This window comes from Lycorma delicatula, chromosome 2 (genome assembly GCF_047948215.1).
Source record: "Lycorma delicatula isolate Av1 chromosome 2, ASM4794821v1, whole genome shotgun sequence".
NCBI classification, from domain to species: domain Eukaryota; kingdom Metazoa; phylum Arthropoda; class Insecta; order Hemiptera; family Fulgoridae; genus Lycorma; species Lycorma delicatula.
In genome coordinates, this window is record NC_134456.1 from 39,997,080 (window position 1) to 40,022,164 (window position 25,085).

Genomic DNA, 25,085 nt, shown 5'->3' on the forward strand with positions numbered 1-25,085 from the left:
ACTCTAAAAAAAAGATGACAACAAATTTTTTATGCTTTCCTGGCATCAGGTATTTATTCTTATTATATAGTGTAAAAATAATGATACATGAAAAAAGGTTTTAAAAAGAATCAATATTTTTTACTTTTTTTCAGCTCCTCACCCTCAAAATCTCTTCCTTTTCAAAGAAATTTTTTTTTATTTATATATGTTTACTATGTTAAATGGAAGAAACAAAAATCTACTGAAAAATGTACAACCAATAAAAAGTTACCAAAGACATCTTTTTTCAGGGTGGTGTGAATTATGATGAGATTTTATTGTAAAATTATTATTAAAAGTTTAAGTAAACCAAAAAATGTTTTAAAAGATTCCAAAAATCAATATTTTTAATCTTTGATCAGCTCCCCTGCCCCCAATATTTCCCTGAAATTATTTTTTTGGAGTTACTTGCACTACTATTATGCCTAGAAAGACAAAAAAAAATTAGGTTAATAAATATTCAATAAACAAAACAACAGTTTTTCTTTCAAGGAAAGGAAGAATTTGGGAGAAAAATATTTCTAAAAATGGTCAGATTAGAATGCACACATGTACTGAGCTTAATATAAAGTGGAGTTGGGTTTGTAAAATTTTGAGAAAAATTGACCCTCAAGAAACTATCTACCCCACCCCCTGGAGATATTGACCCCAAACCTTTACTAACAAATTTATTGACCAGTTACTATACTTTCCTTCTTGCAGAATAGCTCTAGTGCTATGTTGCTAGGAAAGTAAATACATATTTATTTTTACTTAATAGCATTAGCTATAAATTGCTTACTTTCAAGATTTTGATTATAAGAACTTCATAGCATTTTATTGCTTGAGGATTAATATATTTGTTTTAATGGCATTTATAATTATGTATACATATATATATTTCTTTTTTCCACTTATTTATGTAGAAATAATGTTAAGTATGTTAAACAGCTATTTAAATAACAAATATTTAATTTTTTTTTAAAATAATTTTTAATAATAATAATTAAAAAGGAAAATTGAAAAGAATAAATAAGATGATATTTATGATGAAAGTAAAGTGAGATGAAAATAACTACATAATTGATTGGTGAACTGGATATAATGATTTTATTTAATATTTAAAAAACTTTCTATAATTTTTTTTTCAAAATAGCAAGCACCTATTGCAATTAACAGGATTACTTTGATATGTTATTTATAAAAAAAATCCTGAAATTTATATTATGAATATGAAAATTCATATTTACATGTTTATTTTAAACACTTTTATTAATTTTTAATGCTTCTCCTTTCATAGCAAATTTTATAATTTATTACTTTTATCAATTAATTTATAATTAGTTAAATTATAACGAAATAGATTTTAATATGGGATACATAGTAAAGAAAAAAGTATATTTACTTCATGGAAGTATAATGTGATAAGATCATGCATTTAATAAACGTATGATTTGTCTTTATGCTTTCTCATCCTCTCTTTCTCTCTCTCACTCCCTATATATGCAAAACTTGGTCTTTTTGTTTGTTTGTTTGCAACAAAATCATGTAAGAACCAACTAACCAATTGCTTTCAAATTTTTAGGATACATTCAGGTTATCCCAGGAAAGGTTTGAAGCTATATATCAAGGCCCTAGCCCCCTTGGGGGTTAAGATATTAAAGATATTCATAAAAGAAACAAAAATTAATCCTTTTACTTCATTATATTTCTTTCTTTAATTATATTTGTCACCACGACAACAGAAATATAATGAAGTAAAATGACTAATTATTTTTTCTTTAATGAATATATGTCAAATATTAATATCTCATAACCATGAGAATAATCAACACATCAGGGATTCCAGGGGGTGGACTTCCCTGGCTAAATATTCAGGCAAGCGAAGTGAAGCTAATACATATATAACAAATGTAATAACACATTTTAAAATACCAAAACTAAAAAATTAAAACTTGTACATTTTTAAAAAAACCCTTATTTCTAAAGAACACTAAAAAGTAAATTCTTTTTTTAAGACATTAATATAATTTTGGGTTTAACTGAATAATAATGAAAGCAAAGAGTGCTTATTGTTAAAAATAATGAGAGAGGCTTAACATTTGTTGAACCATTTAAGTCATTTGTAATGATGAACACTGCAATGCGTAATTCTTACTTGTGCACTTTAAGCATTCTTTTAAAATATAATTTTTTTAAAGATTAATTTCAAATTATTGTTTTAAATAATTCCAATGATCCTTTCTAATTTATTTTAAATTATATCTTAATACTTATTACTGAATTAAATGAGCTTTAAATTTATTTCAATTATATTTTTGTTTTTACTTATACTTTTTTATAACCATTCTATAATGTAAATTGTTGTTTAATACTAAATTATTTGCACACTGTTGAAATCCTTTTTTTCAATAATCTTTATTTGTACTCTACTCAATTAGCTTCAAACAAATCTGGTTTTTATTTTTGTTAAGAGATAAAGATACTTTCAACAATTGTTTTCCCACTCACTGGCCAACACTGGCCAGTGGAGAAAACTGAAATTCAGAAGATAATATTTGAAAGATGACCTATGTAAAAAATACTGTCAAATACATTATCTTCCTTCAGCAGTCAGTTAAAAAATAATATTTTATTTTTTCATATTTTATTTTTAACTTACATCTAATACACGAATAGTACTGTTTTTAAGATCAACTCCAACAGAAAAGTCAAGGAAATAATCCATACTGTAACCAAGTCTACGGAATGTATATACACTTTCCTTCCAGTCAAAACTTCCTTCATCCCAGTTATCACCTTCAATTACTGGCCATCCTCCCATTTCCTTTAATATTTCATTAACTCGTGTTGCACCTATTTCTTCAATTAAACCTGAAAAAGTTTCATTTTATATTATTTCATACTTCATTGACATAATTATTTTTAAACAAATAAAAATAATGACCACCGTAAAAATTATTTTAAAAATTAAACCACAGCAAATTTATTTATAAGAGAAAAAGAAAAATCAGCAATCCATCGAAAAGAAGCAACTGCATACTGGGCTAAACAATATTACGGAAATAGGGAATTTATTTCCTTTAATTAAAAACCTTCCCAGATACATCTCCATTTCGTCTATGCAGTATAAATTAATTGCAATCATAAGGCGTGAAAAATTTTCTTTTCTGAATTTTCAAACAACTAAAGCTGGAGTTGTTTCCAAAGAAAAGAATTTAGCATTAACTTACTCCATGAATTAACCTTTTTTACTTAATGTAATTACACTTATTATTTTATATTATGCTGGGTATAATTTTTATTTTTGTTCTTAGGCGTTTCATTTGTGTGTTTTATGTTATTTTACCTGTGTGTTATAGATCAATTATACAGATTGTGAAAAAATTTAAAGTTGATATATTAAAAACATACTTATTATTGTTTATACTTATATTAAAAACATACTTAGTATATAATACTTATTATTGTTATTTACTTAGGTTGGTTATGAAAATATTATAAATAGAAAAAATATATCACAGTAAAAGAAACAACACACAAAACAAAAAACAAACATTATAGAACACGTTACACGTTACAGAATTTTTAATAAAAAAATTATTTAATTTTTTTTCATTTTAACATTATTCATTAAGTAAAAATAAATAATTTATAAAAAAAAATTTACTTTTGTTCATGCAGGCTTTGTATAAGTCTTTTGCAATTCTAAATGGTGTGATATCATGTGATGAAACTGGTGAATCAATTATGTCACGGAGTTGTTCCAGTAGTTTGTCATTAATTACACTGAAAGTTGTCATAGATGACTTATCATCAGGTATTCTTGTGTTTTCAATAAATTTTCCACAAGAAAATTGATAAAAATCATCACAAGGATCTACATCCATATCCATGTTTGAAAGAATGCCAGATGCTAAAACAAAAATAAAAAAAATAAGATTAGTATAAAATATTTCTGACTACAGAAATAATAAAACCAATGTTAAAATTACTCAGGCAATTATTAAAAGAAAAAAATCTGATGTGGACAACAAATTACTTCGTTATATGTTTATTAAATTACATTTACACATTTTTTTTAAAAATGAAAAGTACATAAAATTTTATTTCATAAAAAAAAATTCTGATATTTCTTCTTTTTTTTGTTATTGAATAATTATTCATCATAATTTTTTTTTTTACAATGAAAGGTTAATAATTAATACATCAATCAATACATTTAAATTAAAAAAAAAATATGATGAAGTTGATTCAAACTGATGTGCCTTCCCCTTGTAAGACCAAATATTTCATTAATTAAAATTTGATTTGGCTATAACTCTGGAACCATTGAAAATAAATACCACTTAAGATATATCATTGAAAAGCTCTCAATGAGGGCTTATTACTGCAGTTAAGGAAAAGTCCAAAATTTTTTGGACATTTTTGATTCAGTCAATTGCAATCAAAAGGGGAGGTACACAACTAGATGTTACAGCAGTCCTAAATCCAAAATTTCAACATCCTATGACTAATTGTTTTTGAGTTAAGAGACATACATACATACGTATGTACAGACATCACACCAAAACTTGTCAAAATGAATTCAGGAATGGTCAGATGGATATTTCTGTTGAAATCTGGAAACCAAAATTTTTCGCAGTCATAACACTTCCTTTATTTTGTACAAGGAATTAATAATAAAAAGGTGAACTGGCTAACAATATTGGATAATTTTTCATACAATTTCATTTTAGTACTTAAGAATAACGCTGATAAATTAAGCACCAATAATATGAAATTTGTGCAATTATATTTATTGCATTTATCTTCTTTACTGCATGTTGAAAGGGTCACTTAAAATTAATATTAACATTTAATCAAAATGAATATTTCCATTGAAATTTGAAAACCGAAATTTTTTGTGATCACAATACTTCCTTTACTTTGTACAAGGAACCATTAAATAAATAAAAGAGTACATAAAAATGTACCTTAAGAATGCACATATAACCAGGTTTTTTCTGACTAAATACTGAAACCCACTTGGCAATTCATTTTGCATATATCACCTTCTACACAATGTAAGAAATCCTGAGGTGATGTACCAGTATATTGTAGCTTCATATCTTCTGTATCATATATGTCAAGATGAATTCTGGTTAAGTTTTCTTGTCGATTAATTACAAATTTTGTCAATTGTTTACTGTTTAGTCTTTGAGATTCATCATGGTTATTCATTTTATATGCCAAAAGTTATTTTATTGTATAATTGTGTTAAGTATAATGTATCCACTTGTTTGTAAATTTTGTCAGTTACATCAACTTTGTCAGTTGATACTAAATTTTGTTTTTTTTTTAATATATTCAGCTACTATGTTGATTCTTTCCCCAGGCCAATAAGAATATATATTAAAAATTCTACAGTGCTATCTGAAACACTAAAATAAAATATTGTTATGATGTTTGCTGCATTTGCAAGTAACTGATTATTAGCCCAATGGTAGGTCTACATTCTTCATCTAAATAAAAATTAATATATATATATTTATCATGTTTCTCAACATTCCTAACACAATAAAAAAAATCGTCACTTGCTCTTCCTTTCAGATTTTCCTTCTGAATAATAATGTAATACTTAATATTTAATGTTTGTGTATATCAAAGAGGTCTTACACTAAAGATTTATAACAGCTTCTGAAAGAAAATTACTAAGTTAGAACCAGTAATTCTATGAATAAAAATGAGTCTGGATATCAAATGCTTATTGTATATAATCAACGCATTAGTTATAATTGTAAATAACTTACCTGCATGTACACATCCTGGTTTAAGACATATATTCTCTACACTGGCACCAATTTCATCACGATGATCAGTAAAGAATTTATTTCCACCCCAAGCAGCACTTACTGATGGCATTGATTCTGTTAAGAAATAAATATTATTATTATAAATTGCTTACTATTATAAATTTATTCATTGATATTCATTGAATTGATTTATTAGTAGCTTATTATTATAAATTGAAATTAGTTTAACAATTATAAATAAGGTAGTATTAATTGTAACAATAAAATGTCATTCTGTAAGTATTTAATCTATTGTCTTTTTTTCCCTGGGCGCACAATGAGGTGTCTTTATCAGCACCCAGACACAATATTTCTACCCACCGGGTTGGTCTAGTGGTGAACGCGTCTTCCCAAATCAGCTGATATGGAAGTCGAGAGTTCCAGCGTTCAAGTCCTAGTAAAGCCAGCTATGTTTACACGGACTTGAATACTAGATCGTGGATACTGGTGTTCTTTGGTGGTTGGGTTTCAATTAACCACAAATCTCAGGTATGGTCGAACTGAGAATGTACAAGACTACACTTCATTCACACTCATACATATCATCCTCATTCATCCTCTGAAGTATTATCTAAATGGTAATTACCGGAGGCTAAACAGGAAAAAGAAAGAAAGAAAGACACAATATTACTGTATTAAATAATTTAAAATTAAAAGTTAAACTAAAAAATAAACAGAAGTAAAACATCTATGTTGTAAGCTACATGAGAAATAAAACCACAATAACTAGCAGTATTAAAAATCTAACATAAATTGCCACACGTTGAATGGCATAAATGGAGAAACATATTGCAGTTATAATCAATTTTTTTAATATAGATGTATGGCCTTAAAAAATATTATTACATTCGAATAAATGGGTAAATATATTTTCCTAAAATATTATTACCCTATTATTAATCTTTAATAATTCTTTTTTCAATTTTTCCCTTAATTTTAAAATTGTTTGTGCATATGATAAATAATGAAAAAAAGTAAACAAATTTTTAAGTAAAATTAATTCCATTAGTTTCTTTTTTAAAAATTAAGTAAAATTAAAATGAAACCCTACATAAAAGAGATTCAAAAACCATGTAGGTAATTTCACTTCTTTGAAAGACTGAATCCCCTAGCAGTATGGACAGGGTGTGTTACAACCCCAAACTTGATGCCTACCATCATTTACAATCTATAGTGAATTAATTTTAACGGAAATCTAAAAAATTAAAAATATTTTGAATTGTTACTCTCCTTCATTTGCTGATAAATTTACACTTAGATGAAATTTTGAATCCTACTAGAGACTATGAATAAATAAATAAATAAATGTATAAATATTAAAAAAAGAGTATAGTAAAATAAAATTGAAATATGGATAAATTGAGAAGGGTTCTTTACATAAATAAAGTGATTTATCTAAAATAGAAAGATAAAATAAACCCCATGTAATGTTATGGTTCGTTAAACATTGAGTTTGCCTATTGCCCTAATGTTTAAGTAATCATAGTCAATATCATCAGCAAAACAAAGTAAAACTTTCCATCTTTCCAAAATAATTATATTTTTTCTTTTTGTATAGTAATACAAAACAGCTTTAAGAAATTAAAGGAAATTAATTTATAATGACAAACCAAACTTAATTGTGCAAAAAAACTTTTAAAGCCATCTTTCAGGGCTGGTGCTACTGATCTCATAGATCAGTATCAGATCTCTAGATCAGGTGACATTGCACATAATTTTTTTTTAAGTAGGTATAAAAATTGAGAGTGTGGTTGAAATGTGTACGTAATTTGATCAACATCTGTTAATTTAATATACTGATTTTGTGTATTTTTACATACTTTATAATGGTCAAGTGTATAAAATGTTTTTTTTTTTTTTAACATCTTATTCTTAACGGTACATATCTGCCTAATAAAAAAAAATTACCAGCAGTAATATCAACTAATGCTAGTGCAAAAACAGTAGCAAATCATAAAGATAATCACAAAGGTGACTGAAAAAGTTTTGAAGTAAGATTTTTATAAAAATTTTATTACATTGTTTGGTTCAATTTATCTCCAACCATCAAGGACAAGAACATCACAAAATAAAAGTTTAAGAAAATGTTAAGAACATAAAAGAATATTCAATTTTACTTCATCCTTGATAATAATGATGTAATGAATTTTTATTAACATAATGATTTGCTGACCTGTAAGGAGTCTATAATAAATCTATAATAATATAGAATTAAAATGCACTAGCAGCTAATTATAACCTTTGAAGACACAAATCAATGTGAAAAATGGTACAATTTTTTTAATATATTTTCTTGGAAGATAGTAAAGAAAAGCAAGAGGAAATAAAACCGTGACTTAAAAAAATTAATTGGGCTAGATTGTACTTTATTGAAATGTGCTGGTTCTTCTTTTTTATAAATATGTGGTAAAAATCTTTAAAGTTTCCCTATACTAAATGAAGAGAAAGGATTTACTTAAAAACCTTTATGTTGCCAACTATCTCCAAAAGGATTAGGAGAGAGATAAATTTACCCCACATCTCAGAAGTTAATCCTTTAGTAAAAAATTATAACATCCCACTGTGTATTAGTTGTTTAGATTAGAAGATATTTAATTGTTCCAAGACTTTTCAGATACATTGTTTTTAATTCAGTTAAATTAGATTACCGTCTGATTTCTATTTTTAATTTAAATTAATTAAATAAATTTCAATTATTGTTTCATCATTAATATTAAAGAAAAATTCTGTAAAACATAAATATTCTACAATCAGAACCAAAATAAAATAACTAAATTAAAGTAAGTTTAGAATTAATTTAAATAATTTAATTATTAAACTTATTATTTTAAATAGTATAAAATATTTACTGACCGATAAAATAAATTGAACATATTAAAGGAAGGAATGGAAAACGGAACATTGTTAGGTCAATTGAAGAAAATTTAAAAAATAGCAGATAGGATGATTGAGACAGCAACAAGTTGAAGAACCTCATAATAAAAATAAAGAAATAAAGTTACATATGTAAATTAATGATTATTACTAATAAAGACAAATGATGTATGTGTAAAAAGAATTTTATATTAAAATCAACAAAGAAGGGATAGATAAATAAGTAGATAAATGCTTATTTATTTTAGTTGTTAAACTAAATAAATACTGAAGTATACGATTGAGAAAATATAACTCATATTCTATATCCTGCAGGAGTTTACCTCCTCTTAAATGATTATAGTTCTTAAAGTGTAGATAGGTGTGATGATAAACATGAAAAAAAAAACAAATCTCAATCAATAAACAGTAACAAATTTAAATCTGTATTTAAAAACTTAATCAAAATCATAACAAAATCAATTAATCTTAAAGTGATCTCATTATAAAAACAAATTTCTAAATTTCAACAATTTTATTTATTTTTATTCAATTGCATTGCAACATTCAATAAGCAATGAGATTCATGCTTGTAATTCATTTGACTTTGATAGCAGTGGATCCAAAGTTCTTTCCTAACTTTATTTTCTGGCAATAACAATTAATTTCTTGTAATAATATTAACATTTTCATAGCAAGTTACATTCAATGAAATTTGCAATCATACCTAATGCAATTTTCTTAATTATTGTGTAGAAAAGATGGTACATTAAACTGTCATACCCTCTACACTAAACTTGGAAAATACATGTGATGGTACTATGAAAAAAATAGGCCTTACTGAAAAATCTACTGTGTATTTATTTCCAATGAATAGTTTTTGCATGAAAACAAACTAAAAGATTGGTGCTTTTAAATGAAATTATCAATAATTAGTATTTTGGTAAACATTAGACAAACAAAATTTGCAAGGATCAGGTAAATTGTTTTGTCACTATTTAAAGATAACCAGTAGTTCACAAGAGATAATACTTATCAAACTATCAGACTCTAATCTTTTACTTTTAATCTTTTATCACATAAAAGTAAGTTAGCATTATCACCAGCATATGCTAATATTAACAGGTCTATTTAAGACATCATTAATGTTCAGATTAAAATTATAAAAAGTTCTAATAATTCTTTTATAAACTATTAATTAATTATTTTATTTTTTTTATTATAGTTTTAACTACTTTCGTTATTATTTACATACAGGTGGTGCAATCAATCTTGATGCTTGGTGCCATGGCAGCAACAGCCACAATTTGAATCACTCTACTATCCTTTTAATATAACATTTGCTTCATTACTTAACAAACAATGAGCCTTCATAAGATGTATTGTGGTGTTAGTATTAGATTTCAGAACACAATTTTTAACTTAATCATCTCAATGTGTAGCTAATATTTTGAACTTTATTACATTTTTAAATTTAATTATATGTTATGTCAAATTTAATTTGTTCACTGAAAAACTTTTAATTAATATCTGACTATTTTCTGTGAAAAATATATATTATACATTTTTCAAAATGGTAAACATGACAAGAACTACAGAAGCGCTTGTGAAGCTGTGAATTATACAATAGTAAGTCTACACTTAAAATTGTTAACATGCAAATCAAAATGTATTATCTTCATTGAGTGCTGATGTTTGATTTTATTTTTAAAGAAATATTCAAAAGTTAATGCAGGATAACTAAATAAACTAGATTATTAAACTAAACACAGATTAAATATACTAAATAAGGGAATTATAAATTACAGCAGAAATTAATTATTTTTAAATGTAAGAAATAAATAAAACTATATTAATTAAAGAGGGTGAACACCATCCACTTCGCAAGAAATATTGGAATTTCCAAAGTTACTGTCATCAGATTCATCATCATAATCATCACTGTCACTTTCACTACTTTCTTGTAAAGAAATAATAAATGATTCTATAGTATTGTCTCAATAATGTATTCTTGTCACTTATATTCAGCTTCTACCACCTTAACCTTATCACAATACTATACACCTTCCAATTTTTGCTAAAATGAAATTTTTGAATCCATCACACCTCAGATTTATCAAAGTCAATTTGTCTCATTGCAGGCATTTCACAAGTTTTCTATTTTATTAGAGTAGAGAAAGAAGTCTCTACTGGATTTTCAGTTAATTTTTCTAGCAACTGTTTTTTCTCTTTTATCACTCTTTGGACTTGGGATCGCAACACCTCCATACGCAGCTGCTGTTGTTTCTCCACATTTTTTAATGTGAATCAGGAGTTTATCTTCTTTTTTTGACTTTGGAAATCAATCACTTTCTTGTTTCATAAACTCATACACACTATTATTTCCCAGACCTGTCGTTTCAGTTTATTGTTTTTTTTACAGTAGATTTAAGATCACTCATAATTATAATACATTAAAAATACACAAGTGATTATAAAATCTGATTACTTTTCTCAATCAAAACTTGAATAAAAATAAACAGAATCTGCACAAATGCTCTTACAAAATCAACAAATACAGAACAACTAGTTAACTGGATTATACTCCAGCATTCTATTACAGGCTTAAGGATAATTATTTATTTTTGGTCTGACTGTACTTGAAAATTATGAGCACATAGCAAACAATATAGCTATAATGTTTCTTGATATGATTCTAAGAAAGGTGACGACTCATTTACTTTTAATTTAATTTTCATTTAATTTTGGTCAGCTTTGGCATTCTATTACAGCATCATACAGATATATATCATACCATTGGAATGTAAATAATATTATTACTATTTCCATTTATATGATTTAATAAATTTATAATTAAAAGTATAAATTTCATAATACCACAAATTACAAATTGGAAACATATCACTGACTATGAGTCCTTTCCAATAGTTCATATGTGTACTCATAACATGACTGTATATGTTGGTTCTGCCTTAACAGATTCTAGAGATGAAACTGAATCTATAATAAATAAGGCTGACTTATATTTCTGAGAGGAATCCTGTATTAAATTATGTTTATAGGAATAATTCCTATAAGCATAAAAAAATTCAAAAAGTAAGCAATTTTACAATGCACAACTGCAATGTATGCTAAGTGTAATTGCTAAAATTATGAACACACTATTCTCTTTCATTCTCATTTAGACTGATAATTATATAATTATGTCAATGGTAATACTTAAATTAATAACAGTGAAAAAAAAATGAAATAGTGTTATTGTGATCGTATTTAGTTATGTCACAATACACAATACACAAACATCCCACATATCATGTTAACATTATTTAATGTTAACTAACTATGTATGTAGGCCAGTATTTAATTATACTTATCCCTGTTGTGTCATTGTCTTTTGTAATTATCTATATGTTTATAACACGGGATGTTATTCAATAATGATCTAAATCTAAACAATATCAATGTATATTTATTGGAATAAGCCTCCTCTGTCTTCTAACTTACTTTCTCTTACAACATATGCCTACATAATTACACATGTAATTTACATGTAAAAGTGTAATTTGTTCAGGTTTGCGGTAAAATGTACATATAATAAGTCCTTTAGAATTAAATAATTGCATAGCAATACTACTTTTACTTTTTTTATATTGATCTATTAATTCATACTTAATGATTAAGTTTGTTTTAAACATTAAAAAAAGATTATGTTTTTATTTTGCCTTCAGAAGAAAAATATTTACAAGATCTCTTTCAGTTATCAAAACTACTTTTAATAAAAAAAATTAAGAGAATTACTTCAAGATAGAGTTTATGACAAATATAATAAGCTTTTTAATAGTATGAAGAGGTTATCTTTTTTTTTAATTTGCATAATAGCACTTTTCTGCGTTCACTGTATTCATATAATGAGGCAACTAATTTAGTAAACAATTTGTAACTAATTCCAACTTTTAAAAACTAAATTAAATTAAACTTAAGTCTAGTCACTTAGTAAGTGTATGTTTATTCTTACATCAACTTTAGATCATATAACAATCCAAAGATGTGACTTGAAATTAAAATTATTTTAAAATTTAGCTAGAAATCAAAGTGAAGTTTCCTGAAAATAGGATTTAAAGTTGGTTTCTGTGAAAGATGGAAATGTTAATTTTTGCAGATTGATATTAGCTTGATTATGGTGTGCTACCAATATTGTTTGAACATTCCCTTATCATTAAACTGTAATAAGTACTGTTATAACAGAAAATACTGTTATAAATTAAAATAAATTTTTCCTTGAATATTGCAGTTCTAAAGGGGTATTTTTTAAGGTGGTTTCCCAACAGTAGGGCAGTCAAATATCAGGTTCATCAAACAATATCATATAATAACTAAACTAATCAGCTGAAAAGCTAAACCTTTTTAAGTTATGAATTAAAACACTGTTGTTGAAAAAAATCTCTCAGGTTAATTTTATATTTTATTCAGAGTGTTTCAGAGGTATACTTACCTCAAAATCAAACATCTGTTTATAATGTTCAACTGATTACAGAATTGTAATAATAACATGAAAAAATAAGTATACGATTACTAAGTATTTTTAGAATCTGATAATTACATTACATGAATAAATTTGTTACATGTATTGTTTTGATATAATTTATTAAATGCTCTGTAAGTTTACTTACATTCAAATTAATATAAATCATAAGTTTTTTTATAAATAAGGTCATTATAGTTACTAATTGTAATCAATACGTTTGAAGATTATCTGAACAATAAGCTCTTAAAAAATTGCGTACATTTCCTATTTTATTTTTTATTGTGTTGGGTTCTTTACTGTCAAAGTATTTTACTACTACACAATCAACCAACAGCAATGTTGCCAATACAAATTTCCACATACCAGTACTAAGTCTGATTATCACTGAAATATATGGTTCCATTTCTGCAGCTCTAAGATCATTATTTCATGAGATTCAGAATAATTTGTAACTAATATATAACAATGCTAGAATTTGAACATTCAACTGTAAAAAAATTTGTATTTTTCTTTTAATATTTCTATTTGCTAGATATTCTTATACATAACTGTATAATGTATCATTAATACATAACTGTAGACTCATATGTAACACATCATTTGTAATAATAATTATTCTGCCATGATTACACTTATATTTTTCACCCACAATATTATTATATAAACATCCACTGATTTAATTTTTTTTTAATGACTTAATATTTTCTGCCAATTCATAGAGAGAAATTATAAAGTACAAAGTTTTGATTGTAGTATTTGAAATCATTTTACTACAGTATAAACACCACAGAAAAATTCTAGTCATTACATAAAAATTAATTTATTGTTTGGTTACAGACTTTATTTTTATTTATTTATTTTTATTTTTATTTTTTTGAGAATAGCAGCATACTGCTCTCTGTAAATCGGGTACTTTCCAATAAATATTATTTTCTACTATCAGTTAGTGCAAAGTAATTCTGATCTTAAAATAATATGAAGATATGTAATAATTAAACTGAAAAAAACAGAAATCTTAATTTATCGTTATGTTTGAAAATTAGGTCTTTTTTTTTTAAATGAACATGTGACATTTTTTTAATCATTGACAATTTTACATAAATAGCTCTGCAGATTTTAAAAGACAGACTATTATTGCAAATTACTTAGAGTTTATTACTTATTACTTACAATTAATTGTTATATATAATAATATAATTTTAAATTTATTCTACAAGTATTAATTAATATCCCTGCAAAAAAGATTTGAGAATATAATTTGTGTAATTTTTTTTCATGCAGATTTTATCTGTTTTTTAATAAATAAAAATTATTTTTAATTTGTTAAATTGTTCAATTTGATTTTTTTAAACAAACAATGAAATGTATTTATTGTATTTTAATGAAAACTGTAAAGTACAACATGTATATTTAACAAATAAGTTGTGCGTATTAAGGTTATTACAAGTCCCAAGATTAACAACAAATCCAAATATTTAATTCATATCTAATGCAGTTCAGTCTGGCTACATCACAAGAATTTCTTGTTGGTCAACATGGAGAGTTCAACAGTTGCAAAAAGTGTGATAATCGATTGACTATGATGACTAATCCTAGTGATAAATATCTACCCTTACCTGAGGATAGAAAATAATTTAAAAAAATTTTCTACCTTTTTAATAATTTAAAATTTATTAATAGATAAGCTTGTTGTAATATGATAAAAAGTTTTTAAAAACATTTTTTCAATAAGTTTCTCTTTTCATATAATGCAATTTAAAAGAATTAAAGTAAAATTTCTACTCTTTTCTATCATCAAATCCTATCTGTGATCTCATCAGAGAGTGACAATATGCAGCTTGGTTATTAACTGGTTAAGAACTGCTAGCAGGTTTTTATAATATGTACGACTATAAGTTATGTCAGACCAATAATGAAAAGATACAATTTAAAAAAACATATATCAAAATAACTGGTTAATTTAATGAAATATTACTGAATTAAATTAAGAGATTCATAAGCTGATTGGCTTAAGAGATTAAATATTATTTGCAAAATAGTTCTAATTTCTGCCAACAGTACGTTTATTCAGCAGAGGAAATATTTTTTTATGAAATATAATTGTAATAAAAAAACAACCATATTTAATTTTTTGTATTAAAAAGGACAGGTATGTTTTAATCAAAGTTTTAGTATTTTAATTGATTTTGAAATAAGAAGAGGTTTCTCTGGTGATCCCATAGTATGCTAATTCCAAAATAGTTTAACTGGAAGATTATTTTAATAAAATTTAAATAAGCAATTTTAAGATATCTATTTAATTTTTTTATCTACAGGATAACAACACATAAAATTATTAAAACATAATAAAAACAAATTAACAGAATTGTAACCATAATCAGATCTAAGTTACAATAAAAATTTATTTTTACACAAGATAAATTAAATGATGAATAAAAAACTTGATTTATTTGTATTTAATCACAGAGCTTTTATTCCAACTAATATACAGAAGAACAAGATTCACATCAAATAAGGATCTGATATTTAAACTTTTTTTTGTTTTTAAGAAAAAAAGTCTTAAAATTAATATAATTCATGTTCTAACGAAACATTTTTAATTTTTGTGTTAAATACTGACACATTTAATATTGCAATTATACCATTTGCACAGAACTGTAAAATGTTTTTAACATTTTAACTGAATCAAAATTTTGTTAGTGTTTTTAATAACTTTAACTGAAAAGTTTTCAGTCACCCTTGTAACAGTCTTCAATGATTGCTGCTGCTGCTGTTCTTATCTTGGCAAAACCTTGTGTTATTGCTGGTAGTTTTTTGAATTAAGCAAACATGTATTTAGAAAATGATAAAAAAATATGTTTAAATTAAACCTTAAATCCATCATTAATATTTGTTTTGTTTAAAAAAAAGAGTGTTTAAACTCCTTATTTGTGTATATTTGGAATCTAAAGACAGTTGGCCAATATTTGTGGATTTATGATTGTTTCTATGAAATTGTTGGCAAATGTTAATACAAAGGGTTTCTAAGGGTTCATTGCGCCTTTATTTGCAGCAGCTCCATCCCATTTGACCAATGTAGAACATTGCGCAGTTGGAATAGTTCAGTTTATCCTTTAAGAAGTTTAGTTTATCCTTAAGAACAACAAACAAATTACAATTCATTACTCAGAAAATATAGTCACCAATGCACCTGGAATATATAATATATAGTCCATTATCTGTGTGATATATGTTTGCTTGTGAGAATATGTGTAGTATATATCTAAACTATTATATAAAGACAAAGAGAGGTTTTGTTTGTACAGGATAAACAAAAAACTACTTAAACAATCGCAATCAAACTTTTACCCATGTTTTTTGTCATAACTGTGAAGGTTTTTAGATATATGTCATCTTGAAAGATCTAGAAAATAGATATATATGTAGTAGTGGAGATTTACCGGTTGAAGCACAAACTTTAATGAATTGAATTAATGAACTGTGAATTGCGAGTCTCTATCACTGAATGAGCTGAATTTGAACTGAATGATTCAAATCAATTGAATGAAATAGAACTAATAAAATAATAGTAAATAGATTTCTGTTTATGGGCTTCCTGTGGGGACTGTGTGTAAGGCTAGAGTGTTGAGAAATGCGAGCACCTCGTGGAAGGCTAGACCAATCAACTGGTAACAAACGAGGTGCCTCTGGGGTGCTGTTTTAGGAGGTGCAATGGGGTACTCTTATAATATCTCTGCAAATAATCGTCCAATTTTCAAAATTCAAATGGGGTATTTGTTAGTAGGTTGAAGGCTAACTTTTGCATACATCAGTTACATTTTCAATCTAACAGATCACAGTTATTCAGAAATGTATATATATATATATATATATATGTATATATTTATATATATTGTTATTGCATCATGTGAGAACCAACTGACAGCTTTCTTTCAAATTTACAGCATAAATTCATATTATCCTAAGGAAGGTTTTAAGCCATCGACTGAGGCCCTGGTACTCTTGAAGATTAAGATATTAAAAATGTTCATAATTTCTTCTACCCCAAGGGGGATGAAGTGGTGAATTAAAGATATTCATTAAGGGAAAAAGAGATTAATTCTTTTACTTTATGATTATATTTCTGCCACTACGGCAAAGAAATAAGTTATGAATTTTTCATCATCAAAGGTGTGTTTACTTAGATACAATGGTTACTATTATTTTATATTTTGTAATTCAGTTTCTTTTTCAGGTTTCTATAAAGCCTGAATACTATAATTATTATTTATCAGTATTTTTCTAACAACCATGAGAATAGCATACAGTATCGGGATCCAGGGGTGGAGTCTTTTCGGTAAATGGGAATGGCAACTGAAACAAGCTCTGCAGTGCCCAATTGTGAATAGCGAGCTCTGTGGCCATGGGGTAGGCCCCTTGGTCCTGGGATGCCATGAGGAGCCCCTGAGTTGACTCTGGGATTTGTCTGGGCAGACCTGAGCCCCAAAGGTCTAGGTTCTGGTTAGACAGATCGGCTAGTGTATGTGTGTATATATATATATATATATATATATTTACAGAGTAATTTCAAATTGCTCGACAATTTCTCGGGATATGATTTTATAGTCAAAAATAAGAAAAAAACTTCATATAAACAAAGCTCAGAAAACGGTTCGTTAACCCTGCTTTCTGCTACCTCTACAAAATTAAACTGTACTAAAATTCTTGGGGTACAAATCGAAATGTAAATTTGGAGCTTCCTTATGGTTTTTGATCTAAGAGATTAAATAAAAGTGGTCTCAGACTTCTACCTCACTTAGGTTTTAAGAAAAGTGAAGTAAAACATGAAAAGGTTTTGTAGGAAAATACACTTTTTTAATTAAATTTACTTTGTAAAATAACTTAACTATAACTAAAATAACTTTGTTAATTTACCAGTAAACAAATATAAATTTCTAGTTAACTTTTTAGAGAATTTAATTTTGAGAAAATTTATGTAAATAATTACTTTAATTAGAAACAAAACACACAAACTGGATCGGAAAAATAAAAAAAACTTAAATAGTACAATTTTTACCAATGATTGAGGATAATGTAAATGAAAACAAATAGAAAACGTATCAGCAAAAGAAAAAAGTAACAAAAAACGATATATAAAAAATAAAAATCACATACGTAAATTGTTTTTTTCTAAAAAATAATAAAAATCAAAATAGTTCTTGATAAAGCTGCAAACATTCCTTCAAAGCAGTTGCTCAATGTGGCCGCCATTCTGTTCAATGCATACTTCAGCTCGGCGAATCCATGCTAACCAATCACATCTAACAGCATATCATTATTATTTCTAATAATAGCTCCAGTTTCTATTATACGGGGTCTCAATTCTTCTTGCATGCCAATTCGAGCATAATAGCCTAACGAATTTTAGCACGGTTTAATTTCACAGAGGGAGCAGAAAGTAGGGTTAAATGTTTCGCCAGCTGAAGCTCGCTGACGAACCATTTTTTGAGTTATGCTTATATGAACGTTTTTTCGTGTTTTTAACTATAAAATCATCTCCCGAGATGTTGCTGTGCAGTTTTTAATCATTCTATATATATATATTTATATGTATATAAATATATATATATATATATTTTTATATACACACACACAGAGTGATCGTAAAGTAGCCCAACCCAAATTTTTCTGCTTTGTAGGAATGGTAGTTAAATTTGTAAAAGATATTTTAATCACGGTAATTTTTTTATATGACAGAATAGTGTATAGTGTGACAGATCTAAGAACTAGATAAGAAGAAACAAATGCAGCATTGTCGGTTGTTTAGAAGTTTCATTCGAAAAGACATATCCGTTCTAGGTAGGGTTATTTTCAGCGGTGAAGCTTGGTTTCGTCTTAGTGGATATGTTAACAGTCAAAATTACAGAATATGGTCTTCAAAGAACCCACATGTGTTCCACGATCAGGCATTACATTTGCAAAAAATTGGGGTGTGGTGTATCTCGTTGAATTGTCGGGCCTTTACTTTTTTCGGAGACCATTGCAGCTGAACGTAAAAATAATCACGCAGTTTATAGATTTGCTACGTGCTGATGACCGTGATTACTGGTTACAAGTCGGAAAAACTGCACACACGGCGAATAGTAGTAGTATGCAATTTCTTCGATGACCGGATAATTTTTCGTGCTCTCTGGCCTCCTCGTTAACCGGACCTGAGTCCTCCCGATTTTCATTTGAGGGGTTTTTGAAAGATAATATGTACTCAAACACCCGCATACATTTTATGAACTTGGACATACATTTTCCGGACATTTCCAGCACTTATTCCAAACTTCTAAGAAATACTTTTGTAAATGTTAATATTATTTTGTAACTTAATAAAAAAAAATTAATACAAAGGCTTTCTAATAAAACAATTTGTTATCATTTGGGTTGCGTGACTTTTCGATATGCATGTAGCATATAATGTAAAGCATATAATGAGATATAAAGTTTGTGAGATATTTTCAGTATATATTTACAAATGCAGTGAAACAATAATTGTGGTATTATATCTTATGCGGTCCAGGTATTTCATAGTATTGAGTTATTCTTTGCGAGCTTTGTATGTTAAATAGTCTGTAAGTTATATTACTAAAAGCAGATAATTTATGTGAGGTATTGAGATATTGGGATGATTGTTGGTTTTCTGTATATCTTGAAAGTATTTACTTGTTTGCTACTTTTTCTGATGCAGTTTTCAACCCCATTCTAAAAAAACATATATTAATTTCTCAAATGTGATAAATATATATATATATCTATCTAATTAAAAAAGACTACTATTAATAAAATCAGCTGTTATTAAGGTGAGAATAGGAGTACCAATCTTTGAACATGTTCATACGAGCAACAAACAATACTTGAAGTAAGTTTTTAAAACATTAAAATTTGCTTTGTTTTATTGTTGTAAACAATTTTCATCACTGAATACCATGGACAAAAACATGTAGTATATTTTACTGTCGATCTTTTTCTACTTCTGGTACAACATAAGTAATTTTTGTAGTGTTTTAACATTTTTTTTTCTAAATATATAAAACACATTATAAAGATTAACTACCACAGTGAAGATAACTGTATTTTACATGAATTTAAAACATCAATTTTTTCTATGATGAATGCTAAACATGATCAACAACTAAACAAACTAAAACTTATAGGTATACAGGGAAATGAATAACATACAGCAAACGTGATTATTTGCTTGTGTTATAATATACCAATTAATATGAAAAATGGTTAAATCACTAGATACTAATAACATCAGCAGTTATAGCCACAGAAGTTATATTACATATTATTTACAACACAGAAACACTCTACACATTATCAGGAAGGCTATGGTTTATGAATAGAAAGTGAAAAGTGAAATGCAACCTGTAATGAACTAAAATTTATGTTTTTAATTTATTACTTTATAAGAATTTATATTATTACTGAAAGACAAGAATTGTTGATATGGGAACAACTTTCAAACCACAAGCTTCTAAACGTAAAATAATTTGTTTTATCAAGTTAATAATTGCATATAAATATAGTATTTTGTTTCATTAATGTAGGTCTAGTTATTAAGTTTATAATTTCTAAGAAATAAAATAAAGTAATAATAAATAACAAAATAATAATCTTTTTCTTGTTTACAAAAAAGAACACAAGAAAAAAACAAAATTGTGGATTACGTGTTCAATATTATAACTTGATTTAGTAAATGTACGTAATATCATGACCTAATAATGAGTACTACACATGTAGTGAGAAAAATAAAAAAAACATTAAAAAACAATAGAACTCTATAGGCGGATAAAATTTTTAAATATAGAAATTAAAATATTATTCTTTTATAGTAGTAGATATTCTTTTATAATAGCATTAATATTTTTTTTCACCAAAATAATAAATCACTTCTTTTGGGCTGACTCCAACATATGGTCTTAGATTATTTCATTAGTTCTGATTATATTGATCCTTAAGCTTTCTAAGTTTTACAAATATCTGGGACAAATACATCTTCATTTTCAATACATACTGGGAAATGTGGGATGAGAAGTCTAGTACTCAAAAAAACCAATCTGTAGAACCAGAAAAAATGTTTTAATAGCTAGATGAAGGATCCTGTATCTCCTGCACTACATGTTAAGTAGATTTTTCTTAATCTTTGCTTTCCTGGCATTCATATCTTTAGAGCTATGCCAAGAAATCAGTATGGTAATCAATAAAAAGTTGGGGTAAAGTTTTTTCATTTCTCAATGTTTCACGACCCAGGAACCACAAAAAACAAAAAAGAAGGGGGGCAATCTTCATACATATGTATGAACATGTGTTGGCTTGTTTGGAACTTAATAAACGACTGAGTTTGATGAAATTTGGTACAGAGATCAAGTACATTGGGCAATTTTTTGGAAAAATTCAATATCTCCAGGGGATGGGGTAGATATAATTTTTTGAGGTCAATTTTCTCAAACGTAATTCTACTTTACATTAAGCTCAGTTACAAGTGCGTATGCTAATATTGGCATTTAAAAAAGAATCTAACCCAAATTTTCCCTCTTCAAAAATGGAAAGAAAGCAATCTTATTATTTATAGCATAATTTAATCAAACTTTTTTTTGTCTTCCTAGGCTCAGGAGTATTGCAAGCAACCCCCCAAAAAAAATATTTTGGGACAATATTGTAGGTACGGCAGGCAGCCAATCAAAGTTTAAAAATATCCTTTCTTAAATTTTTAAAGCGTATTTCTTAAATATTTCCAGAAATCAGAGGGTTTGAAGATAAAATAAATAGCGCTGCTAAAAAATTTGATGTTCAAATCTTGTTATCAGTCTACCAAGAGGTGATTTTTCATTTATAAGTGTATTTTTAATTTAGGTTATTTAGTAATAAACTGAATTTAAATTTTGACAGTGGTGTTGCTGAACTTTTCCAGCTTTTGAAATTGAAGTTTAATATTTATTCTCTGGCAATTATTTTTTTTCTTTAAAGAAAATAAATAATAACTAATAAAATCAAGAGTGATTTATTAAAATGTAAAATTTTATAAACGTTCACATAAATTCAATCCGATGCAAAGATACTCATCCTAATTTGTTCCAAAATGTAATTAAGAATACCTAAATAATTATACCTTTTGTTTATATGAAGTTAAAATGATGTTTTAAACGTTTTAAAATATCCTTCTTAATCAGAAATAAATAGTGAAAATAGTTCTTGATCTTATAACTTTTTAAGAGAAAAATTATTTCTAGAAATATTTAACAGATTAAATTAGTATTAAATTAAAGATATTCATAGATTAATTTTTGGAAGTAAGGTCCCTTTATTTAAATTTTTTGGTCAAAGATTTATTACTTACAGTATTTCTGATATGTTTTTGATACAATAAAAAGCATAGGCTTACAAAAATTTTTTTTCATAATTCCAACTCTTTTAAGATACAGCCTCTGTTTTATCTTCCCTTCATCTCATTCAGTTTAAACAAAAAATTAAACTGCCAATACCCTTAATACAGATATTAAAAATTTCATTATTTTTTATGTTAAAACTATTTCTGATATAAATTGTATATCAATTCAAAGAATCATCATATACAAATATAAATAATAAACCTAAAATGCAAACATACAGAATCTTGTTATCACTTTTTTCTTTTCTTTTTTTTAATCAAGAATTATTATTTGAGTTATAATAACATTACTAAGTAATCTATCAGTTATAATCAATAACTTTTTTTATTGTTCAATTTAAAATGATTGATGTTATAATATTTAGATAACCATAAAGTGTGGATATATATTATGTGACAAATCAGGATTAATAATTTCTTATTACGTCCTATACCTCTTTATTTATCTCTAAACCTCTAAGATACATTCTAAACCATTAACTGATAAATCCTGCATTCCTATTTTTTCAATTTTTCTAGAAAGTGTTAAAAACTCACACATAATAACGTTTATCATCCAATTAAATTGATGCAGTTTTTTTTCTTTTGAATCCATCATATTTGTCAACTTATTTTACAAGTAGTACTAATGCCATTCTTTTTAGATTTCTAGTTTCGGAACCCATGTTATTACTTCTGTTGTAAATAAATTAATTTTATTCAGATACTTAATAATAATAACAATTTATTTATTTTAGGGAAAAACTACCATAAATATACAGGTATATAATTTAAAATCCCATTTATTATTTAATTTAAATAATTCCAATATTAAATATTATGATATATATATATTATATGTGTGTGTGTGTGTGTGGATTATATATTACTGTTTACAATTAAGGGATTTCTTAAATGTCAAGTGACGTACTAATGTAATCTAAAAATGGATATATTATTTGTTTTCTATATTATTTTGTGATTATTTAGTTGTATTCTTCAGTAACACTACATTCATAAGTTTTTTAAATCCTTATTACTGAACTTGCATATCTTCTTTAGTAAGTGGTAGTAAGGTCACTGTAAAATGATATGGGATAATAAATATAATTATGACACATCAATACATTTCAATTATAATTTACATTTATTACCGTGCTATTTTATATTGAAAAATAAATTTCCTTAAATTTATTATAACTGATAGTATACCTGATTGTTGTCTGGTGCGTAGTACTATAGTTGTTAAAGCTATAGTTAACATTATACAAAGGAAAAATGCAGCTGCAGTTATCACTGTTAGACTGCGTTCCAACATTGTACGTCGACGCCACCACGTCGGGTTTCTGAAACAATTTATGACAATAAATCTCTAACCATATATATATATACTCAACCCTAATTTTGTCTTTTATTAATCCTACTAATGAAAACAAATTAAAATAGTTTGCTACATAATTTTTCTATTTAGTTACTTTTTTCAAAATATATTTATTATTACTCATCAAAATTAAAAAGGGCAAACAGATGTAGAGTAATACTACCCAAGGTATATGAAGTAGCTTGTTACTGGGAAATCTGTTATTTACATGTTAAATGATTAATATTTATTATTAAAAGGATATTTTAATTTAAAATACAAATTCTTTAAAGATTAAAATACGGAAACTTGTTTTGGTTGAAGACCAACCTCAAAGGCTTTCTTAAAAAAGTCATGAGAAAACTTACCCATTTTATACACAGCTATAACAAGGGAATGTGCACTGGCTTTTATTTGTTTAGCACCAAGATATCATCTTTGAAATAGAAATGCAAGTTTAGTTGGCGTATTACTTCAAAGAGATTGATCTGGAACTTCACCTTAAGTAGAATCCTATATTATTTGATTTCATGCAGTTCGTAACAGTAATAGTCGTGCATAACAAATGTTAATACCAATTTTTTTTAATAATATGAGCTCATTTAATAACAGTTGTGCCATTATATCAAGTGCAAGTATTCTGATAACAGCTAAACCACCAATATTATTGATAAATCATTATTTGACCCATTTTCCTCAACTATCCTCACTTATAACAGCAATGTGTATTAAGTAGAATTATATTACATATATATTTTGATATATAAATCTGCATGTGTTGAAAGAGTGATTACAAAAGGGGTAACGTAATAAGATTTAAAATAATAATAATTACAGCACTATTTATTTATTTGCTTTCTTAAAATAACTTTGAATATCAATTTAAATTGTCTAAAATTTTCATAGATATATTAAATGTGTGGACCAAACAAATATATATATCTTTGGCAGATATATCTCTATCGCTCTCTGAAGATTCTATATATATATATATATAATGTGTAAGAGAGAGTATTAATAAAAGATTGAACGTTATAAATAACTTTACAACAGTTAAATATAAAAAATTAAATTTACCAAATTCAACAATCTTTCAGAATGACACCATTACAT

The 25,085-nt window shown here is 26.3% G+C and overlaps 1 protein-coding gene across 2 annotated transcripts in view; it reads right to left on the reverse strand.

The window, feature by feature from the left end:
• Nep2 (M13 family metallopeptidase neprilysin 2) overlaps positions 1-25,085 on the reverse strand; it is a 312,673-nt gene that overhangs the window by 22,667 nt on the left and 264,921 nt on the right. For both annotated transcript variants that reach the window (XM_075355152.1, XM_075355151.1), the window contains exons 3-6: positions 23,825-23,958; positions 5,793-5,909; positions 3,671-3,916; positions 2,663-2,874 (exon numbers count right to left, since the gene is read on the reverse strand). In XM_075355152.1, the coding sequence (XP_075211267.1) occupies positions 2,663-2,874; positions 3,671-3,916; positions 5,793-5,909; positions 23,825-23,958 (709 nt within the window). The remainder of the gene's footprint in view (positions 1-2,662; positions 2,875-3,670; positions 3,917-5,792; positions 5,910-23,824; positions 23,959-25,085) is intronic.